Genomic DNA, 24251 nt, shown 5'->3' with positions numbered 1-24251 from the left:
ATAACTTAAATTCTCCTTTCACAATTAGGATGCAATGTTGAAAGCTGGATGGATGTGTCTATGGTTGACTGTTACAGCTCACTGTGTGCCAGGTCTCCTTACATTTTACAGTACACAATAATTTCCAACTGGGCCTATTAGACCAGATAAATGGAATTTTAAAAAGCAGCATGCACACTGTCGTGCACATATTAATTGTCATTTGCTTAGTATTTTAGTCCGCTAGATTTAATATCAAGCAATTGAAATTTAACCAACAACTAAATGTAGTTTTGTTTAACAGGTTAACATGAATTTAATTCATTGAATGAAGGTGTAAGTGATAATGACAGTGTTTTGACATTATAAACACAACAAGGGACTAAAATAAGATTAATGATTGCCTACATCCCCTTCGTTAGTTTGCAGACAAATTTTTTTTAAATCATACCTTTAAAAAAATCCAGTCAAAATTCACTTTATTACAGCAATACAAAGACAAGTTCAACTGTCACTCCCCAATCCGTACCCCTCTCTGATTTATACCTGATATGTCTGCCCATGCACAACGTTATCGAGCATGCGTGCACCACATTACATTTTCTGCCACTACTTAACCTGTTCATCCTGCCATTTTACGGTAAACCATATTTTCTTCATTAACGGCAAGCAACAGTGCTCGCTTTATTGTTTAGTGAGCAGTGATGTTACAGTTTTTCTCGATTGCTTTGGAGCACTTCTAAAATGACAAATAACATTTGCAAAACAACAAGTGTAATCCCCAGGCCATAATGTCACTTCTGCAGGGCAGAACGGCATTTCTCATTGTTCACACAAATTTGTGCATATATGCAAATGGTTTCGTACAATTGCCATCATTTGGCATAATTTTCAGTTGCTTTAGTCTTGTTGGTCAAAATAGTTCATGTAGTTTCCCACTGTAATAATTTTACACCCAAAACCATATATGTATGTGATCATCATGTTAGCCACCATATGCAAAACTGTTAACCAATCAGGGACATATATGGTCATGCCTTTGGACTGGGTACCTAATGAGATGCATAAGCACCCACTCAGACACAATTGCAGGTGCTGTGCAGAATTTTTTTAAGCAGACAATCAAAAATTGGAATATCTGGCTGAATATGCCATTCTGGGCTGGTGGGGATTACCCACGGACAGTTTGTAAAATTCCAGCTTAAAAAAATGAGTCCCCAGGACTGATGTATTTTTTTGTGTTTTTTTAAAACGTCATTAGGACATTCTTATAGGACGTCTATGGGGCATCCAGTTGACGTTCAGGGACTTGGAGGGAACGTTTGTGGTAAGTTCTTTAGATGTTCTCATGGGATGTTCATGGGACATCCAGTGAACATTCAGAGACATTTAGGGAACGTTTGTGGTAAGTTCTTAAAAACCCTTATTCCTTGTTTTGGCCAGGCTGTTCCTTTACTGAAAGCTGAATCATATCATGACCTCCTATCCGAACAGGATATTGTTTTAAGTAGCAAAACAATAACACCAGAAATTACTGAACATATTCATTTTATTTCTATATTTATTTTAAAAATCATTTACATTTTCAGTTTGTGCCTGTGTGTGCCAGTCTTCATTCTAAGCTAAAAGCTATAAGAAATCTTATGTATTTCTATCACCTGCTGAGAATATCTGAACACCATTTCATAGCTGTTTTTATAAAATCGGTAACATTTAAAAGCTAGAACATTGCTTTTCTAAACACACACTGTCCTGCCTTGTCCCCCATAGCAAGATCTCACTCCCTGCATGAAGTGGTCTTCCTAGGTTTGAGAGGGATTCTAAAACACATTCAATATCATATCGGTTGAGACAACAATGTTCATCCATCGTCCTAACAGGAAGTGAGATTTCAGCGCCACACCTACGAGCAACCCGGATGTTTTAGGTCACACCATCCCCATCCCTCTTCGTCCAACACTGTCTTTGTGAGTCACTACTATATCTTGATTTTATAACCTGAAAAAAACACACATAACACAGATTCATTTTTAACTGGCATTTAATTTGAAATGCTACATTAAATCACATAAAATAAACATTAGTGATGTATTGAAATGTTTGCTGGTTGTACATTTCAGGCCTTAAGGAGTAAAGGCCCCTCCTTTCCTTGGAGTCACGTACCAGTTTTAAAGTGTGGCTAGATTCATCATGTTCTGATGAAGCCCGGAACCAAGAAAGTCACAAAAAAAATTAAACAGTGACCAATCACAGATCGGGCTTGGTGGCTTATAGAAAAAGTGGAATTGCTGTTACTTACATGTATAATTACTTCAATTCAGTTTTATTTTGTACAGCGTATTTTCACAACATTACATTGTCTCAAAGGGCTTCACATTGTCCCTACCTAAAGCCCTCATTGAGTAAGCCAGAGGTGACAGAGGCAAGGAAACACTCCCTAGAAGGAAGAAATCTTGGAAACAGTCTCAAAGTAGGAGCCCATCCTCCAGGGGCCAGAAGAGGAAGTCAAATGAACAACATGGCAAAACCTCAGTCATCTAATAAGTAACTAGGTGATGGCCATTTTAAGAAAAGTTGAACTGTCTTTACATAATTTCATGCCATGCATGCACATCATTGAATAGCATATGATTTTACCCTCTTTTTCCTCTGGTAGGAGTAGTGTTTTTTAATGAGGCGTATTGTTGGCACGTTGCTATTTTACGACAGTGTAATGGACATTGCGCCTTTGACCAATCTAAAGTATGCCGGGCATTGTTAAATGGTAACAATGCGTTCTAGAAAAATCTACATTCTTTACAGGCAGAGGTACGCCTTCGAGGTGCACTAATGATTTTTTATTTTATTTTATTTATACACGTTATATACGTTTTATTATAGAGTACATCTGGTCCTTTCACGCAATCATATTGTTTAAACTTTAATGAAACATCAAACGAATAAAATAGAGGCTGTATTAAGTAAAGAACAAACCGTATCATTGAAAAAAATCTTTCGAGTTCATTATAAGAATTAAGCAGGTAATGTTAACTGAAAGGACATTTGGATTCTTGAAAATGTATTTCAGATGTTTAGATAAGTCAGGTGGAACAATACAGCCCCCTGCAGAAGGTCACGGCATTCTGTGTGGCGTAACATTGCCATGTGTGATAAATGTCTGTAGGACATAAATGAGGACACATTAGAAGAATTTAGAAGGCGTGATGCGGAACTGCATGTGCCAATCCCAACAAAGGAGTGTACGCCGGTGTTCCGGACAATTCAGTTTCCCTATGTTTCCCCTGTCCCGCGCTGATTTGTACACGGTTTCACTGTTGTTTTCATGTCTTTTTAAGAAGCTCTTGAGGTAAACAAGCCATATATTTTAAAACATCACATGCCTTTTCGATGTTTTTTGTTTTTACAGATAATAAATGAAAGTATTTAATTCGCTGGATAGAGATATTTCTTGATGAAAACGGTATAGTATTGCTTATACAGTATAAGACTATATTATGCGTGACGATCTACTGTATTCACATGTAATAATCTACCTGAGTGATTTTCAGACATCAAACATACATATTTGACTAAATATTAGGAGAAACATTATTCCCTGATAGACAGGGGAAACATAGGGAAACCGAATTGCCCGGAACACCGGCAGCAGCACGAGCAAGGAGGGTCGGCTGGAATTGTCTGTAGCCTGGTAAGGAATCTACATTATGAGATGCAGAAATATAACAGCCTTATTGCATTTTATTTGAACATTTTCAAACACCTTAAAACTGTACGTTGTGTTTTGTTTGAACAAAGATCGCAATTTTATTTACATTTTGTGAACTGCAGACCCAAAATAATAATAAAAAAAAAACACACACAAGCATAATTAAGTCCCCGTTCCCAGCCGCAGCTCTTATTCAGCAGTGAGCTTCTGTTTTCCCCGTCTTCTGGCATCATTATACCTCTTTCCACACTGAGCGGATGATCTGGTGATGCCAGCAAACAAGAACACACTCACTGCTATCTCATCCCACGCCTGCTCCACCTCGAAAGGCTTATAGGTGGACAGTGGTGCTCCGGAGTCCAGATAATGTGCTCGCGTCTAATCACCTCGCACATTAGTACGTCTGTTTCTATGCGATCTATGCAAGTTGCTAATAGGAGCTTTTTGGAAAACTACCCCAAACTGAGTCGTGAAAACATTGTAAAATAAAGTGGTACAAATCGGGCACTGTCGTGAGTTATGTTTTAAAGTGTATATGCAACACTTTTGTGACGCATGGCTGCCAACAATAACTGCTTGTTATTGTTTGATAAATATGCATAAAGTCTTTTTCAAAACCTTTCATATTACTTAAATGGATTAATTTGAATAGACGTATTGTCCTGTGGTACAGACTGTGCTATATGAGAGCAGTAGCCTGCTTAGATTAACCATATAGTCATTTGGACATGTGGCCAGGGTTGCCAGGTCTTCAGGAGGAACAAGCAGGGCAATTCCCTATAAGCCCCTCCTCGTTCCAGTTGTATATTGTTCTTTTAATATGGCACTCACTGAAATGCCTATATGATATTTTTCCTTTATGATGTAGTATCACAAGTGCTATTGCTCTGGAGCACTTAATACTTAATACTACAGGGTAGTAAGAAGCCAGAGTATGATATTACAATGGAATTTCTATAGAGTTTCTTGATCTGGGTGGTTTGGCTGCATCCCTGCATGACTTTGCGATTTATATTAATTAAATACAGTATATACAAGTTAAATGGCTTATTTTTCATGTTTGGGTCACAATATCCTTTGTATTCATTTTCACTGACTGTATATTGAGGAAGGGGTTGATTCTCGGTGGCACTTTAGTGTAGATCATTTTACCCAATGAAAAAGTCCAGTGAGCCAGGAAGCACGGAGGGAAAGTGAGGGCACACCCAAGACAGGATTCCACTTGGTGATGTGAGGGTTGCGCTTGGTCATGGAAGCCCATTCCATGAAGCTCCTGGCACATAGTTTTTGTGCTGGGGTTAATGCTAGAGGAAGTTTGCAGTTGTTGAGTCAACAGAGCGCTGTTGAATTTTATGCACAATGCCCCTCAATTCTCAGCAATCCTATTCTGTTACTTTACATGGTCTGTCACTTCGCGGTTGAGTTTCTTTTGTTCCTAAACACTTCCACTTTGCAATAATACCACAAACAGTTCACCATGGAATATCTAGCTGGGAAGAAATTTCACAAACTGTCTTATTGCAAAGATGGCATCCTATGGCAGTACCACACTTGAAAATTTACTGAGCTCTTCAGAACGACCCATTCTTTCACAAAAGTTTGTGAACCTGACTGCATGGCTGAGTGCTTGATTTTATACACCTGTGGCAATGAAATACCCGAAATCAGGGATTAAGAGAATAGAATGGGACCTACTGTGTCCCAATACTAATATAGTGTATATAATACACAGACTTAAGGCCAGGGGCCTCTGCTAAAAAGGGGCCTGAAGTAACTTATATGAGTAAATTATCATGTAGTGGTACTTTGACATTATGGGCTTGGACGATACAAGAATAAACTGGAGTCAGTATAGATTCAGTGTACTGCTTAAGTGCCCTATGATAGACTGCCATACCCTCCCAGGATTGCACTGGCCTTGTGCCCTGTGTTAGGCCACTTGTGCCCTACTACTGGATAAACAATGAGAGGATGGATGGATGGCTAGATGGATGGATGAATGAATGGACAAACAAACTGGTGAAGTAGACTGCTTAGGGTTCCCGTTTCTGTATGCTGTTCTACTAATGGATCTTGTTGGAGAGGCACAGGTAACAACACTTAATGTCATTTAACCAGAGATCTGGAGAGAGAGGTATGAAAGGACATGAGATATGAAAAGGTTTGGATTATTTACTGCTTGTGTTACATGCCATAGTAGTTAAGAACAACATTTGTGACAAAAATGAATACGACACAAGCTTATGACATGACTAGTTTTATTTTTTAACTTATATAAAGGTGCTTTACAAGAAATTCATATTGTATGATTGCTTGTTACACCCGCTGGGAGATCTGCCTTTCATTTCCTCATTCAGCCTCCTTGGTCTAAAAAAGAAACATATACATATGCAGACAAGCACACTATAGAGAGTATATGTAATATATGTCACTGTACATTCAAGGGACTCATTCATAGTAAATAAACCCATAACTCCTTATGGTTATGCATATGATGTTGCACATCATCCATTCTTCAGAATTTGGCCAAATCACATCTTACTGAAAAAACATAAAATTATCACATATTGACATACTAATTAAATATTTTTTTGGTGAAATGTTATATTTAAAATATTTATCTGTATGAAAGCAATAAGATTTACATAATTATTGGAACTGCTTTCATTGGGCCTCATTCACCAACCGTTCTTACGAACATATTTGTTCTTAAACCCCACGTACATTTCCACCTACAAGGCGCCTGGCGTGCCAGCGATATCCAGCGTAGATACATAGTCGGGATTATTAATAGTCACGCATCTGGTCAGGCAAGCTGGATTACTACATGTACAATATAATAATTTATACCACAAGTGTGTCTGCTGGGGTGTGGCATGAGTAAATGTTGTCCTGTAGTTGTGTTCTGGGCATACAGCAACTCTAGATATAACGGACTGTTTTGCCAGGTCCCTTGAAGTCTGTTATAACTGGATTTTACTGTACAGGAGGTAAATGCAAATAGACACATGCTATTTAGTAGCGTAACCAGTGGATATAAAGCCCCCAAGAAAGCTGATACATGGAAAGATATCACCTTCTCTATGAGCGCTGTGTGCCAAATATGTCTAAATGATCTTCAAACATGCGTTCCCTTCTCAGAGCATGTATGGTAAGCTCTTCAAGAAGTAACAGAAATGCCATTTTGATAGCAAGGCCAATGCGCAGAAACAGACCTATTTATAATCCGCATGATCGCCGTTACTACCATGAAAGTAATTTTTACACTTTGATATTATTTTTTATATTTTACTTTTATAAATTATTCAAATCCTTTCATTTTATGAACTGTAGAATGAACAAAACTGCTATAACCGATTATTTTGAACAAACTATCATTACTCAAATGTGCGTACGAATGGCCTTGAGTGTGCGTAGATTCTGTTCTTAGCTAAGAACAAATTCCGATATGAAAACATAGGTGAATGCCAGAATCTTCATAAAAAACAGTGCGTATGTGGGGTTTAAGAACAAATTTGTTCGTAAGAATGGTTGGTGAATGAGGCCCAATGTTGACAACTTCGTAAGAAGTCAGCTATGTCAGATGTTTTAAGGTTTCAATGTAAGAGTTTTGTTAAAATTCGTGTTGTTAAGATTCGTGTTTGAAAGGGCAAGTTTAAATGTTTGTGTACTATTCTGTTTTATATGTTGCCACCTCTGTCAGATGGATCTTTCCTGTTATATTCATTAACAGTATATTCAGAATGATTTAAAAATGGGTTTGTCAATAAAAATGTCTATTATACACCTACTGTGTATTTGTGTTATAAATGTGTTTTATATTACAATATTATGAATTTGTATGTGACTGACTATGATGTTTTAAAATATATTTTCTCAGCATGATTGAAGAGTAAAAATTACAATCCCCTAAATATAAGATTTTGCCCCTATTCTCAAGAAAAAATCAGTTAAGTACAAGAGACCCACTACTATTTGGAAGCGGCATCATCACCTGACTGGGAAGGCTATAGCAGTGTTGAAGACTGCCTTACTAGTTGAATGAAATTTTAACATGAATATACCTTGCCAATGTCGCGGCTCTTGGCTCTCAGCTTGTTGACCTGAGACTCAGCGATGTCGGCACGCTCCTGGGCTTCCTCCATCTCATGCTGCACCTTCCTGAACCTGGACAGGTGAGTGTTGGCCTGCTCCTCCTGTGAATGAGAAAGATGGTGTTTCATCCCTGCCTCTGTCTTCCAAAGTATATGATTTCGTTAATGGAATTATGGCAACAGTTTTAAATGAACAAGAATTTTTCTCTTTATTACAGTTAGTGTCAATGTCGTCATTTCGTGTAATAATAGGAACAAACTTTGAAAATGTACAGATTGAGCACTTTAAAATAACACGAAATTCTCATCAATTAACTGACTGCCCTGAAAGCAGTTCAAAGTCATACAAAATTCTCATAATTAGCCTTGTGTTTAACCTTATTTTCTAACAGCACTAAGATGTTGACTTACAGCTTCCTCAGCCTGTCTCTTGTAGGACTTCACTTTCATCTGGAGCTTGTCGACCAGATCCTGCAGTCTGGTCACATTCTTCTTGTCTTCCTCAGTCTGTGGGAAATTAAAGTTATAAGTGTAATATGTGTGTATTCAGATTTTAAGGAAAAAGATTAACAACTGATATAAATCCATGTTTAGTATCTTCCAGGTTGAGCAATTTAGAGCTTTGCTGGTGCAAGGCTAAAACAGTACCCAGTAAGCTACTCTGAGCTAATATTTTCTCTACACTGTCTTTTGCACATATGTCTCTACACTGTGAGAAAATGATGAGTACCAATTACCTTTGCTTGTCACTGGGGATTTACCTTAAAGGGTCTGCCAATTATACCCTAGCTGTAAATGTACCTTTTTAACCTAATTCAAAGTACAGAAATGGACTCTGAGGAACATCGTCAAAGGAACAAACAACATTAATGTACCCACAATGGTACAAAAATGTTCCTCATAGTCCATTTCTGTATCTTGAAAGGTACATTTACCCTTGATTGTACATCACCAGCGACAAAAGAACAAATTCATACTCTTTTTTTTTCTTCCAGATCATATACTGGACTCAGGTCTAAATAGTCTTTGATAGAAGAAATCAATTGTGCAAGTATGTTTTTTCAGGTGTGGCCAGTTCAATTTGAGTATTTTGACTGATTTATTAAATGTATTACTATGTATGGTTTCCTTTAATACAGTGCGTTTCTATAAGTTTGGCTAAAGTCCTACCTGGTAGGTAAGCTCCTTGACCCTCCTTTCATATTTACGGACACCTTTAATAGCTTCAGCTCCACGTCTCTGTTCAGCTTCAACTTCCCCTTCCAGCTCACGCACCTTAAATGAATTAAAAATGCATAAATTACTGCTTTTGCTATTGCTCAAGTTTTTTTTTGACAAAACCAGGTCCAGTTTTTCTCACCCTTGGTCCTCCAGCGCATCTTCCCTGCTGGTTTTCATTACAGCATGGATACTAATATAGGGTTTGTTTGCCTAATTTACGAAAAATCAAAAAAACTAATGCAAATGTTCAGTAAACAGTGATGGTAATGTACCCTGGCTTCCAGTTTCTGGAGCTGTTTCTTTCCACCCTTCATGGCCAGGCTCTCAGCTTCATCCAGACGGTGCTGCAGGTCCTTCACTGTGACCTCAAGGTTCTTCTTCATCCTCTCCAGGTGGGCGCTGGTGTCCTGCTCCTTCTTCAGCTCCTCTGCCATCATGGCAGCCTGAAAGGTTCATTCGCAATTGTTTTTTATAAGAATGATGTTGGTCCTGGATATTTTACTGTTTTACAGTCTCAAAGTAATTTTTGTTTTAATATGTGACTCACATCAGTAATGGCCTTCTTGGCCTTCTCCTCTGCATTTCTGGCTTCCTGAATGGCATCGTCCACCTCACCCTGGACCTGAACAAGATCAGCTTCAAGCTTCTTCTTGGTGTTAATCAGGCTGGTGTTCTGAAAGACATTGATGTGTTTTCATTATAACATATACAACTTAATTAGAGCAATGTCTCCAGGAAGATCATACATAACTTTTGATGTTTCAAACATACCTGGGAGTGCAGCAGTCCAACACGCTCACTGGCATCGACCAGCTCCTGCTCGGCCACTTTGCGGCCTCTCTCTGTCTGCTCCAGAGCAATTCTCAGTTCCTCAATCTCAGCCAGCATCAGAGTATTCCTGCGCTCCACCATGGCAACCTGCTCCTTCATCTCCTCCTGTCCCCTTATAGCTTCATCAAGGTGCAGTTGGGCATCCTGTAGAATAACATGTTTTCCATTATCTTTTTACTGAGTGATACACTAGTCTCTTTTGTCATCAAGATTACTGCATAGATACCTTAAGCTGTCCCTGGACATTTCTCAGTTGTTTCTGGGCCTCTGCAGCCTGACGGTTGGCATGGCTGAGCTGAATCTCCATTTCATTGAGGTCTCCCTCCATCTTCTTCTTGACCCTTAGAGCATCATTTCTGCTCCTGACTTCTGCATCCAAAGTGGTCTGCATGGAATCAATGATCCTCTGGCTGTTCCTCTTGATCTGCTCCATCTCCTCATCTTTCTCAGCCAGCTTTCTGTCAATTTCACCCTTGACTTGGTTGAGCTCCAGCTGCACTCGTAAGATTTTGGATTCCTCATGTTCCAGGGTAGCCTGTGAACAAAACAACACAGAGAATATAAATTGTAAAATTTATAAGATTGTCAAGAACTTTTTATAAGGACAATTACTTGATTAAAATTGATTACTTGATTATTTAAAAAATTGATTAAAATTCTGGCACTTCAAGGGACCTGGGAAAACAGTCCGTTATATCGAGAGTCCTTTATATCCAGAGTATGACCAGAGCACAACTACAGGACACCATTTACTCATGCCACACCCCAGCAGACACACTTGTGGTATAGATTATTATATTGTACATGTAGTAATCCAACTTTACCTGACTATTAATAATCCCGACTAGGTATCAGTGCTATCAGGATATCACCGGCACGCCACCGCCTTGTAAGCAGAGCCTGCATGTCTGTTATAGCCGAACAAAACTACAGCTAAAAGCGGCCCTGGGGACCAAACTGTTTGTCCATTATAAGCGAAATTCTCAGTCAGCGAGTCCGCTATATCCAATGCTTTTTCTGCATGTTCATAAAGGCGCACAGCCGGGACCAGCGGACCTCATTTGAACTTGATAAACGAATATTACGTATACGCTTTGTCTGCCGAGCGTCACGTGATCACAACTAAGCCGATGGTTCTTCTCTCTCGCTGCAGAATTGTGGGTAATCGTCTCCCATGCTTGGTCTCAGTCGGCATGCCTCAATCGTATAGTCAAAATTTTGTAGAAAAGCACCACCCGAATAAGGGTGTAGCAGTGCGAGCGATGAATCTGTTTAATGACAATGCAATGTTCACATTTCTGCGGAATCGTAAAGGAGGCAGAAGTGGCTGTTATTGGATAGGTTCCTTGTTAAAGTCGCACAAAATGAAAAAGATTCCAGTGAGCCAACAGATAGCAGTGATTCCGTTAGTTATACTGCACGTCGTCCTACAAAATAACCCTCCTCTTCTCCTCTCTCTCTTTCCCTCACATCATCCACGATTCTTTTCAAAGGTAAAGTGCAGGTTAATTTGTTTTATGTATTTTTACTTTATATTTTGTATTAATCATTTTTATATGAATATTTTTGGGTTGTGGAACGAATCATCTGAGTTTCCATTATTTCTTATGGGACAATTCGCTTTGTATACAAGTGCTTTGGATTATAAGCACGTTTCCGGAATGAATTATGCTCACAATCTGAGGTTTTACTGCATATTATAATTGATTACTTGGTGAGTCGTCAGATTAATCAGTAGATTACTCGATTATTGATTTAATTGATAGTGACAGCCCTAGTTTTAATCAATATTTTAAAAGTCTAGTCATTAATTTGATCAGCAGCTTTGTAGTAAAAACTAGCATATATAGTATGCCTGATAGAATTAAGGTCGGGAAGCGCTGATTTAAAAAGTTTGGATGGAAATTCATATTAGTTTCTGATTACCTCGGCTTCCTCTAGAGCAGTCTGGATTTCTGTCTTTTCTGTCTCTACTGTCTTCTTGGCCTTCTCAAGCTCATGGATGGTCTTTCCACTCTCACCGATTTGTTCAGTCAGGTCTGATATCTCCTCTATAAATAAACATAAAACAAGTCAAACAATGTTTTGACTTGCATCTGAAGTTTACACCAATTTCCCATGCATTACTTAAAACATATAATCTTTGATGTATTTTGAAAAAATTTGCTTCACAATCAGAATTTCCAAAGCTGCTAAGTTCAAAGAGATCAATTGATGTGGAAAGGATGGATAAATAAGCTGGAAGCTAGAGCTGGATGGCCATCAAATTTAGTTTTACATAATTCATATAAAAGTGACTGAACATACGCTGCAGGTTCTTGTTCTCTCTCTTCATGGTCTCTAGCTGGTCCAGAGTTTCCTCATAGGAGTTCTTCATCTTGAACAGTTCAGTGCTGAGAGAACGAGCCTCTTTCAGAGCCCCTTCCAGCTCTGCCTGACTTTCCTCATACTTCTGCTTCCATTCAGCCAGGACCTGGAAACATGAAACATACAAGACACTGAGAATACTTGAGACTTGAGATGATGCTTTTAAGAAACTTTAAGATCGCAGGTAGTGAGACTGTGATGTGAAGACCCTAAGTTAATAATATTAAATAATATTAAAATGATGGTTTCTACCAACTACTTTATTAGGAGGTTCTATATGAGGTATCTGGTGCACTACAGAAAGAGAAATAGAGGTTTTACTTTGATAGAACTTTTAATAATATATATAAAATGTCTTTACCTTATCAAAGTTTCTTTGCTTCTTGTCTAGATTGGCAGCTAATGCATTTGCTCGTTCTACATCGATCATGAGGTCCTCCACCTCACCCTGCAGTCTCTGTTTGGTCTTCTCCAGAGAAGCACATTTGGCATTGACAGCCTCAATAGATTCCTCTGCATCCTGGAGACGCTGAGCAAGCTTTTTCCTGTGGAGAGTGAAATTTTAGTTTCACTGGAATTATCTTTACATAAATTTATGGAGTTAAGTGAAGATGTAGAGTCAGTGTAGTTACTTGGCCTCCTCAAGCTCCTCAGTACGTTGGATGGCATCAGTCTCATATTTGGTCCTCCACTGAGCCACCTCACTGTTGGCCTTGGACATTCCACGCTGCAGTTCAGCCTTGGCCTCCTGCTCCTCCTCATATTGCTCTCTGAGGAGGTCACAGTCATGGCGGGCTGACTGTAGAGCATGGGCCAGGGCATTCTTGGCCTAAGGATATATTTCAGTAATACTTAATGTTTTAGTACTAAACTCTTATGATCATCACAACATCTGTTCCAGGTCAAATGCCCTTTTTTTCTCTACCAGAACCAAACTTCTTCTGCTTACCTTGACTTCCTCTTCAATATGCCTCTTGAGCTCCTCAATCTGCTGTGTGTAGGCCTGTTTACCTCTAGTCAGCTGGGAAACAAGAGCTTCTTTCTCCTCAAGCTGACGACCGAATTCACCTAAATAAGTAAATGCAACAAAATCATAATATTTATGTTGCACTTCTCTTGATATTTATTGCTTAAAGATGTATTTTACTTACCATTCTCTGTCTGGAGTCTTGCTCTCTGTGCACTCATATCATTTAGCTGGCGAACATTTTCATCATTCTTTGACTTAAGTTCACTTAGTTGATCTTCAAGGGTGCGGCACATTTTCTCCAGGTTGGCCTGTCAGAATTTATAGATTTATGAAAATAGAGACTGTTATCAAATTCGCTTTCATTACCCTGAAGATCTTAGCTTCCACATACCTTTGATTTTGCAACAGCCTCCATGTTGCTGCTCAGGTCATCGATTTCCATTTTGTATTCACTCTTCTCCTTCTCCAGCTTCTGCTTGACACGCTGAAGGTTGTCGATTTGTTCTCCCAGCTCTGCTACACTGTCAGCCTGCTTCTTACGGAGGGCAGCAGCTGTAGCCTCATGCTGCAGGGTGGACTCTTCAAGGTCACGCCGCAGCTTCAGGAACTCAGCCTCACGTTTTTTGTTCATCTCGATCTGAGCAGAGGTTGCACCACCTGCTTCCTCAAGCCTCTCACTGATCTCCTCAAGTTCCCTGGACAGATCAGCCCTCTGTTTCTCAACCTTGGCTCTGGCAGCACGTTCAGCCTCAATTTCTTCCTCCAGCTCCTCAATACGAGCCTAGAATACATGACAGTGTGTAAGTCATAGTACTAGATAGCTCCACATTGTTCATTTGAAGTACCTGCAGCTCTTTAATCTTCTTTTGAAATTGAGCTCCAAGAGTCTGTTCATCTTCAATCCTGCTAAGAAGTTGACTGGTCTCAAAGTCTCTCCTATCAAAAAATAGAAGAATAAATTAGAAATGTATATAATACGTGTTTGCTTTTGTGTGATGCCTGTTAATATATTTGAATTGTATCTTACTTCTTTATCTTCTCCTCTGACTGCTGCTTGTCATTCTCCAGGTCCATTATAGATTCCTGGGCAAGTTTCAGGTCTCCCTCAAGCTTTCTCTTGGCTCTCTCAAGATCCATGCGTAGCTTTTTCTCTTGTTCTAGGGAACCTTCCAACTTAAGAAATTTAAACAGGAAATTATGGAACTGCCACACTTCTATTCAAATTGTTTTTAAAAAAATCTTAAAATATTTTTAAATAGCCAACTGACTCTATAGTGTGGTGCCACATAATAACATCAGTTATTACAGTCTAATGTCGGCAATTACAGTGGTACCTCGGTTCTCGAACTCACTAGAACTCAAATTTCTTGAAAGTCGAACGAACCAGTTTGACCTAGAACTCAATCTGAATATCAGAAGTCGAACCGTGAACGCTGACCTAATATAAATTGTACGCGCCAGGAAATGAGTCATACTACAATGCAATTCTTACTTGAATGCCTTCTTCACAGACTGGACGATTAACCAAATAAAGCAGCGCATCATTACAGTAACAAACAATAAATAAACCACTAACTTACGTGTACTATTAGAGCATTTATGTCATTTATTTAAACTTTATTTTACCATGTAAATTAACTGAAAACCAGTTCTCACTGCTTTATGTGATATTCGGGAGAAATAGCAGATTACGCATCGGAACTGCCTGGGATACAAACGTCATGCGTGTAACTAAACTCTTCAGCCAATACGGGCAAAGGTGTGTCGTCACGGAGGCGGTTCCAGTTTGTGCAGCCGGGTGAGAGGTCTCAATGCATCTAACCGTAATGCATTGCGTCAGGATCAGAATGCGTTGCTTTAAGCCAGCGCTGTAAGCAAGTCGAACACACCCAATGACCGGACTGGGGGAACAAACTGAAATGCGGACTTAATACAGAGGACTAATGACAACAACCAGAAACAGCTGATCACATGGGGATCCCACACGAGGTTAACGAGGGGGCGTGGCACACGGATGGAGCGGACCATCGGGGCAGGACAGGGGTAATGTTGGGATAAGATCTTTATCGTTTTGGAAGCCATTAAGAAAAAAATGTTCTTCTTGGTTTATCCTGTTCATTTTGTGTCTAAATGCTAAAAAAAAAACAACATATTTAGGTGTAATTTTGGGGGGCCGGGAACCAATTAATTGGTTTTCCATTATATCTTAGCTTGTGTGCAAAAAAGCCAATATTTTTTGCTTTAATTACATCATCCACTTGCTGTTCAAGTTTGGTCTTTGCTTTGGTGAGAGTGTTGACTTTGTCTTCCTCTGCTTGGAGATCATCCAGAGTCTGCTGATGTGCCTCCTGGAGGGCTTTCTTCTCCTTGGTCAACTTGGCAATAGTCTCATCCAGAGTGGCCATCTCCTCAGTAAGGTTTTTAACCTGAGAGGAAAGCATTTCATGCATAGTTAAGGAGTTAAGAAGAGTTAAGAGTTCAGGAAATTATTCATAGATGTATAGTGATTAATCAATGAAGATTAACCTTGTTTTCTGTGGCATGTTTCTCCTTCTCCACTTTAGCCAAGGTCAGCTCCAAGTCATCTATGTCTTTCTTTAGCTCAGAACATTCATCCTCCAGTTTCCTCTTCTTGGCAGTCAACTCAGCATTGATTTCCTCCTCATCCTCCAGCCTCTCATTTGTCTCTTTGAGTTTTGCTTCAAGCTGGATTTTACTTTTGATGAGACCCTCACACCTTTCCTCTGCGTCTGTGAGATTTTCAGTTTCCTAAGTATAAACAAAATTAATGTTATTTCAGAATCAGTCTCTGCCTGATCTTGTTCTCTGTGGTTTCCTTCTTTGTTGTCGTAGCCCTTTTCTCAGGGCCTAGTGTTTGCTAGCTCCTAAAGCTGCTATGTGGCTGGATGGGCTAAGTGGCTGGCTAAGAACCATAAGAACTATAATCATGTCCTCCATTATGGATTTGAGGCTGGACAAAGGCTGGCCTCAACTGTGTTGGACACTTTGTGTTTTGTATGCTTTGCTAATTATGGTCTTAAGTTTTGGATCCTTGTTCTTGTACCTTGGTTAGCTATTCCTCTTTGCCTCGAGTTTTGTAATCGTTTCACCTTTGTCCCCTGTATCTCGAATATAGCCCTGTTCCCTACATTTCACTGTAATTACCCTCACCTTTTCTTTGTTAATCAGTTCTCAATGGTTCTCACCTGTCCCTCGTCAAGTCTTGTTATCTGTGTACAGTATATATGTGCCTGCTCTTACCCTAATTTCTTAGTTGGTCATTGCATGTGCTACTGGCTTGTGTATTAGTTCTGCACATTCAATGTGTTTCACTTTCCCTGATTTAAGTCCATGTGTTTCCTTGTGATTTGCTCTGGTTTAGTCCTTATTTGCTGCCTTGCCTGTGTTTGGACACCTCCTGGTCTTTTTGTCTCTTGTTCCTTTTGAGTTTAGTGTATAATACATTTGCCTTCTTGGCTATAAGCTGCTCCATGGATTGTCATCTGTCATGCCCTGCTACAATAAGTTATTTGTTAAAGCTGTAAGATCAAAATGACTCTTCATTTATATCATACTGGTCAGCTGACTATTTTCATTTCTCTGTCACCTAATCAGATTTACATACCGACTGCACTTGTAACTGCAGGTCATTCTTCTCCTGCAGCAGGGAAACCATTTTCTCCTCCAGCTCCTTCTTCTTGGCCAGTGCTTTCGTCAGCTCTTCTTTGGTCTTCTCAAAGTCCACCTTCATGTTGGCCATTTCCTTCTCAGCTTCTGCACTCTTCAGGAGTGGCTTGATCTTGAAGTACACTTTCATCCATGGCCAGGTTTTAACATTCATGAATGAGCGGATGTTGTATTGGATGGTAAAAATAGACTCCCTGTCACAGGAAAATTATATTGTTAATTAGACAGAATTTAGCAATAAGTGGAATTGGATGAATTTAAATATAGTGAATTTTGTATGTTGCCCATGTAAATGTCACAATATATTGATGATTTTGATTTGTTGAAATAATCAAATTTTGTGCTGGATAGATTAGACAATGAGAGCTGCACATGGAAGGTAACGATTCCTAAATTATCAAGGTACTGTTGGACTCTTGTCAGTTGTCTATAACTTATGTCCCTGTTAGATTCATAAAATTATTTTACATGTAATGAAACAATTATTGCATTGTATCACTGATATACCTTCTTTCCATCATCTTCATGAACTCTCTTCTCATGAGGAAACCACGGCACAGAGCTTGAGTCATAGTGATCAAAATGGCCAGTTTATCATCTCGCATCTCCTCTAGCTGCCCCAGCAGACCAGCTTTGAAGAACACCTGGTATCATTTATAGGTAAATATTTAGTCCAAAACAGGGTTACAGCTACTATAATCTGTGTTGCAAGAATGTTATAGCCTTTTACCTTGGTGTGGCCAAACTTGTACTGAGTGTGGTCAACATCTATTGAACCCAAGAGCTTCTCTGAAGCCTTCTTGTTGTCAATGAACTGTCCTTCTGGAATCACACTGGCATTCAGGACTTTGTATCTGTGGCAGTAAAGGTTGAAAAGTTATAATTTTGCAAGTTAAGACTGTGATTTATGTTTTGCTGTTATTAGGAAATGTATCCTATTGATGGAGTAATCCATGAAAGAGAAGTGTGTAAAATGACCTCTGCTTGAAGTCACCATAGAGGATTCTGCTGGGGAAACCCTTTCTGCAGATCCTGATACCTTCCAGCACACCGTTACACCTCAGCTGATGGATAACCAGGAAGTTCTCCATCAGACCTGGAGGATAAATGAAAGTAAAGGAATTATACGTAAAATCTGAATAAACCTAGTGAAACTGCTTTAATATTGAAGTTTACACAGTTGATGTAATGTGCAGTGCTGTACAAACCTGGTGTCTTCGATTCGTTTGGAATCAGGCAGCGCACAAAGTGAGGGTGAGTGCTTCTCAGGTTGGTCATCAGCTTGCCCAGGTTCTCCTGTAGGATGAAAGGATGTGTGTCATTATATTGAGGTGATTTAACTAGACCATCTGGGTTTCTGCATTGGTGTATATATTTGATATTACTGTTTAAGTCAAAATACTGTGGAGGCAGTGCATTGATAGCTTAATCATTGAAATAGATATTTAAACGGATAAAGATACAAGAATTATCAGTATGATTGTACAATGATTAAATGTGTATTCAGTTTCAGATTACTTTATTTGTACCCAAAGGGAATTTTTTTTGTTGCAATAGCCTTTTACATAAATGTCAGGAACACACAGACATGAGCTAGGTATATGGGTAGTCAGGGTAAACATAACACCAAGTTACAAAAATATGTAGGTACAAATACGTTAAATGTTAGTGTGCAAAAATAAATAAATGTAAATGTGCATTATGTATTGTCTCAAGGAAGGAGACTTGATGCCACTGCCCCGACAGATGGCTGCATAGAAAATAGCACTCGCTACTAGGGCTGAACGATTTCAAATCGAAATCACGATTTGGAACAACGCGATTAGCAAATCGCAAAGGCTGCGATTTAGGACATACATTACACAGCAGGTCGGACCCAGGGTTTAAAACTGTTGTAAGAATAGTCTTCCAAACTCATACCGTGCTCCCTATGTGACAGTCGTTCTCACCAATCACAAGCGCCGTGCTCCTTATGTGACAGTCATGCTTACCAATCAGAAATGGCCCGAGGCGACGGAGTACACGCCCACAAACAGCAAATACGTGAAACCTGAAGAAAATTCTGCATTGGCAGTGCGGAAAAAATACTGATTCCGCTACTGAGCTATAAGTGAATTGGCTTCCTACTTCGTGGTCCGAGATTGTTTCAGAAAGGTCCTATCATCAATAGAAACGGCAACCTCCTTTTAAACACCAGCTGCGATATACTTCATCGTATCACACCTTTTGTTTTTGTTAATGGGAAATCACATTAGCATATAATCCATCAAAACAACAATGAGACGGTCAGTAATCCTCACAGCAGCAGAGTCTGTGACCCCCGGAATGCCGTAAAATCCATAATACAGTCGTGTTTATGTAGCTATTGCTTTTTCTTTTTGCTGAATTTGTTCATTATTACATTATTTAACTTAACACACGACATCTTTAAATTCTCATCCTTGCATTAGAATATAGATCAGGTAATATTTTGATGATATCTCATGTGGTAATGCTGCATCATATGTTTTAAATTTACTACACACTAAATATTCAACCGAAGCTTGACATAAAAAACTATATCGCAAATCAAATCGTAATCGCAATGTCTGTAAGTAAAATCGCGATTAGATATTTTCCCCAAATCGTTCAGCCCTAATCGCTACAACAGTCTGGTAGAAGATATGCAACATCTTGCTGCACACACTGAAAGACCTAAAGAGTCTACGGCAGTCTCTTTCTGAAGGCAGTCTCAGTGTTGCATTTCCAGTCCAGTCTGTTGTCCAGGTGAACGCCCAGGTATCCGAAGCCCTCCGCCAAGATATACAGGTATATCTTTATATCTGTATACCTTTCCATTCATCAGATGGAAGTAAATTATTAAAGCATGTACTTTACCCTGAACAGAGCAGACACAGTCTGGAAGGAGCCACCCTTCTTCTTGCCTCCCTTCTTGCCACCTCCACTAGCATCTATTCATAGTTAAACAGTTACATTACATTCTAATAAATTTTATGCTGTGATACCCTGTCATTTTAAATACTAGTATAGTTTGTAATAATACCTTCTGCTGAAGCATGACTTGCATATAGATGTGCCAGTAGTTTCATTGATGACTTCTGGTATAGTTGCACAACAGAGTCATTCAAAGGATCCTTGTTCTTGTCCAGCCAGCCGATGATGTTGTAATCCACAGTGCCAGCATAGTGCACCAGGGAGAAGTGGGCCTCAGCTTTGCCTTTGACAGGTTTGGGCTTCTGGAAGGCAGCAGATTTACCCAGATGCTGGTCATACAGCTTGTTTTTGAAGCTTGTGTCTGTAGCCTTGGGGAACATGCACTCCTCTTCAAGGATGGAGAAGATGCCCATTGGCTGTTGGAGACACAACAGATTATTGACGCCAAATGAGAAAAAAAGGGCACAATTTATTCACAAAGAATAATGTCCATGTTACAAACCTTCTCAATAAGCTCAATGCAGGCAGCCAAGTCCATACCAAAGTCAATGAACTCCCACTCAATCCCCTCTTTCTTGTACTCCTCTTGTTCCAGCACAAACATGTGATGGTTGAAGAACTGTTGCAGTTTCTCATTGGTGAAGTTGATGCACAGCTGCTCCAATGTGTTGAACTGATGTGAGAAACAGTACATTGTATTATACGTTTCAAATTACAAGTAAAATAATAATAAATGAAATGTCATTATAGTATAAGCACTGATAATATCCACTCACATCAAAGATTTCAAAGCCGGCGATATCCAGCACACCAATGAAGAACTGTCTCGGCTGCTTGGTGTCCAACATCTCATTGATACGCACCACCATCCATAAGAACATTTTCTCATAGACTGATTTACACAATGCCATGGTAGCATTGTTAACCTAGTTTATGAAAAAATGAAGAAAAATTTATACGTGATACATAAGTGATAAGATACATAAATCTGCATAAATTGACTTAACACAGAGACACAGAATTAAGAAATTTATTGAAAATTTTACAACCTTTTATTTTATGAAATGTTATAAACAGGATCACTAGCTAGTACGACTAGAAAATATATATGTAAACTGTAGAAGTAAAATACTGTATAGGAATCCAAATGTAAACTTAACAATTGTTAATTGATACCTGAGGTACAGTCTGCCCCTTAGTCACAAACTCATTTCCGACCTTCACTCTGGGGTAGCACAGAGCTTTGAGGAGGTCAGCAGAATTCAGACCCATAAGGTAGGAGATTTTATCGGCCACTGAAATCGTGAACGATAATACATAATGGGTCAGTTATAATATGATGTCATTATCATATACCTATATTATCTCCAGAGAAATTCAGATTAAGACACATGTAATTCAACTTGAGTGATCCAATAAAATCTAAGACAAACAAATTTTCAGATTCACCCTCAGTGCCATCAGGTTCTGCCTGCTCCTCTCTCTGCTTCTGCTTGAACTTCATGTTCCCATGATGCATCACTGCTCCAGTCAGTTTGTAGATGCCTATTTTCTCCTCAGCACTGAAGCCCAAGATGTCAATGGCAGTCTGTGTGATTCAGAACAAAAACATGACTGTTAAGACAGATTACTGTTGTTACTGTGTGGTTAGAAGATGATATTCATTGATCATTTACTCACATCTGTGGCTATAAATTCATCAATGTCATTGATACTTTTAACGGCAATCTCCCCTTGACTAATCATGTGGTAGTCGTATGGATTGGTGGTGATCAGAAGTGCCTCTGTAAAGATGAAGAAAACATTCACAGATGTAAACTGCAGGTACAAAACCCAAGTTTACCCCAGACACTGGGTACATACCAAGCAGCTCTGGTTTGTGGCCTGTCATAAGTTGATAGAAGATGTGGTAGCTTCTCTCAGCTGACAGCTGGAAAGTTACTCTTGACTTTTCCAGCAAATCTATCAGTAGGAGTTTGCAACATGTTACATTTATAATTTTGTGATGAATTTTAAAGTAAATAGTTTGGGAAATGAGAACTTACAAGTTTCAATATCAGCGGAAGATAGTTTTCCCGTTTGCCCGAAATGGATTCTGATGAATTTTCCCTGTAAGTATTAGAATATTAAGACACTAATTTTGCAGCTAATTTTGTGAGTATTTAGTTAAAATAAATCTGAAAACTTACAAAACGAGAGGAGTTGTCATTCCTCACAGTCTTGGCATTACCATAAGCCTCCAGCAGAGGGTTCGCTGCAATGATTTGATCTTCCAGGGAACCCTACAGGAGACACTGGAACATTGAGACTCTTGCTACTATATGTTTGTTACTTATTATAATTATTATTCTCTCTGACCTGCATTTTTCCAGCAACAGGCTCTGCTTTCTTTGGTCCAGAAACTGCAATTGTTGCAAAATACTGGATGACACGTTTGGTGTTCACAGTCTTTCCTGCACCGGATTCTCCACTGAGGAAAGACAAAGAGTTCACAACTGTTTGTGTATCTTTTTTGTATATATTTTTATAAAGTGCACACATCTCATAACAGTATGTAAGCATTTATACATACGTAATCAAGATTGACTGGTTTTCACGATCTGCAAGAAGAATTTGTTTCATATTAATTGTTTTTATACATAATATAACTGTACCTTCTGTCATACTGTAAAACTGTTATAATTAGTTACAATTATAAAGGTTTTCATTAGCCACTGATTGCTCAGCATAAAGATGCCATCAGACCATACAACCATGGAGTGACTCAGGGCACATGTGCAATATATCTTATTTATATCAATATCTGTTTATATATTTATCTTTCTAGTGCAATATTTACTTATTGTCATATTCACCCACCAATATATTACCATTGTTATACTTATTTATTTTATAGAGAAATTATTGAATGTTGTACTGTTTCTGTTATTGCTTTTTCTGTGGTCGTCTACTGTGCCATTGGTAATCACAAATGGTTTGCTCCAGGATAATAAAAGTTTTCTGATTCTTTACCTGTTAGCATGAACTGATAGGCATTGTCAGAGATGGAGAAGATGTGGGGAGGAGCTTCAATTCTCTTCTTGCCCCTGTAGGCAGTTACAACAGAAGCATCGTACACTGGGAGCCACTTGTAGGGGTTCACAGTGACACAGAACAGCCCGGAGTATGTCTGAAATATAAGAAGTAAATATTTACATATTTTTATAACATTTTTACATGAAGATAGTCACAAGTAGGAATAATGAGAAAACCTACATAGATCATCCAGGCTGCGTAACGCTCTTTGAGGTTGTACAGCACAGCGGGCTCATTGAGGTGGGTCATCATGGCCATGTCCTCAATTTTATCGAACTTTGGAGGGTTCATGGGATGAATGTCATCCTCCTTAACCGTCATGGCCTGTGAAATTAAACAGTGTTTGAAAACAGTGCTTTCATACTGTGGTCACCTTGATGCAGGCATGATACTATTTGAAGAATGATAATGATCTCATTATCTGTTATTCTAATCATTATTGTTTACTCTGATGTTTAGCTGTACTTACTTGACCATCCAGAGTCTTAACAGTGGCTTTGCCCCCCTCTTTACTAATAAGAACCCCTTTGAGGTACATCTCCTTAGGTTCAGGTACAAAATAGGCCGTTTTGGCATCAAAGGGTTTGTTCTGGGCCTCAATCCTCTCTTTCTCTGGCTTCCGGAGGTAAACGGCCGCCGGGCCAAAACACTCCATGTCCGAATCCCCCATGATGCCGGTTTACTGAGGGAGAAATTCGTACATAATGCATATTAATGTGTTGATATAGGAATACATTTGGGTTAGGGTCAAATGTTTTAAAATAAGCAATATTGTTTCAAATAACATGTAGCTACAATAAGTCATGAATTGTACAATGATCACAATTATTTACCCCGTATTTAGCTGACACAGAAAGGTGAAAGATGGTTTACTTTCGGATGCTGAAAAAAAAAACCAAGTTAAATTCAAAACCCTTAATGCTCACAACATGTTTGTATCTAGTCATACGACTACATATTTCACACACCCCTTTTTAACGCAATTAGACAATCATCCTGTGGTATTGCTACAGAACACTATCAAACTGACTCACCTTTACAGGGTAAGTGACAACCGCTAGAGTTGGGTATGGCAGCTTCTTTTATAGAGAGATTGGTACTTGCTCAGCAGAAATAACCTTCTGTATTTGGTCATGTATTCTTGACCTCTAACCAATTATTGTCAGTCTGTCTTACAGTATTTTTATCGTCTCAGGCATTTGCATATGCTTTAAAAAAATTTGTCCTTTGTGAAAATGAACTTATTCTTGGACTATGATGAAGATCTAAAAAGGATATTGTTGAAACTGTTATCCCAAACTGTGATTGATCTCCATAGATTGTCTTGGAGTTTGGCAGTAATAATAAGTGATGTAGCTGTGGAGAAGCACACAAATGTCACTGGTAT

The 24251-nt window shown here is 39.0% G+C and overlaps 1 protein-coding gene across 1 annotated transcript; it reads right to left on the bottom strand.

Annotated features, from left to right (window-relative positions):
• Window positions 1-5926: 5926 nt before the first annotated feature.
• Window positions 5927-23929, bottom strand: LOC111856172 (myosin heavy chain, fast skeletal muscle). Its single transcript, XM_072715605.1, has 41 exons — window positions 23899-23929; window positions 23698-23746; window positions 23334-23546; window positions 23045-23188; window positions 22802-22958; window positions 22362-22389; window positions 22148-22259; window positions 21979-22071; window positions 21835-21898; window positions 21653-21751; window positions 21470-21573; window positions 21239-21377; window positions 20966-21084; window positions 20566-20715; window positions 20292-20462; window positions 19899-20205; window positions 19733-19806; window positions 18064-18151; window positions 17834-17951; window positions 17586-17709; window positions 17363-17499; window positions 16794-17049; window positions 15695-15937; window positions 15418-15594; window positions 14196-14341; window positions 14014-14104; window positions 13560-13949; window positions 13350-13476; window positions 13148-13266; window positions 12831-13027; window positions 12560-12743; window positions 12139-12304; window positions 11758-11882; window positions 10058-10366; window positions 9772-9975; window positions 9548-9673; window positions 9273-9443; window positions 8950-9054; window positions 8191-8286; window positions 7750-7881; window positions 5927-6052 (listed from the first exon to the last, which is right to left on the bottom strand). The coding sequence occupies exons 3-41, from the start codon at window positions 23532-23534 to the stop codon at window positions 6035-6037; spliced, it is 5811 nt and encodes a 1936-aa protein (XP_072571706.1). The 5' UTR covers window positions 23535-23546; window positions 23698-23746; window positions 23899-23929; the 3' UTR covers window positions 5927-6034.
• Between the last annotated feature and the right edge of the window lie 322 nt (window positions 23930-24251).

Source organism: Paramormyrops kingsleyae, chromosome 8 (genome assembly GCF_048594095.1).
Source record: "Paramormyrops kingsleyae isolate MSU_618 chromosome 8, PKINGS_0.4, whole genome shotgun sequence".
Taxonomy (NCBI): Eukaryota; Metazoa; Chordata; class Actinopteri; order Osteoglossiformes; family Mormyridae; genus Paramormyrops; species Paramormyrops kingsleyae.
This window is presented reverse-complemented; position numbering and strand designations above follow the sequence as displayed.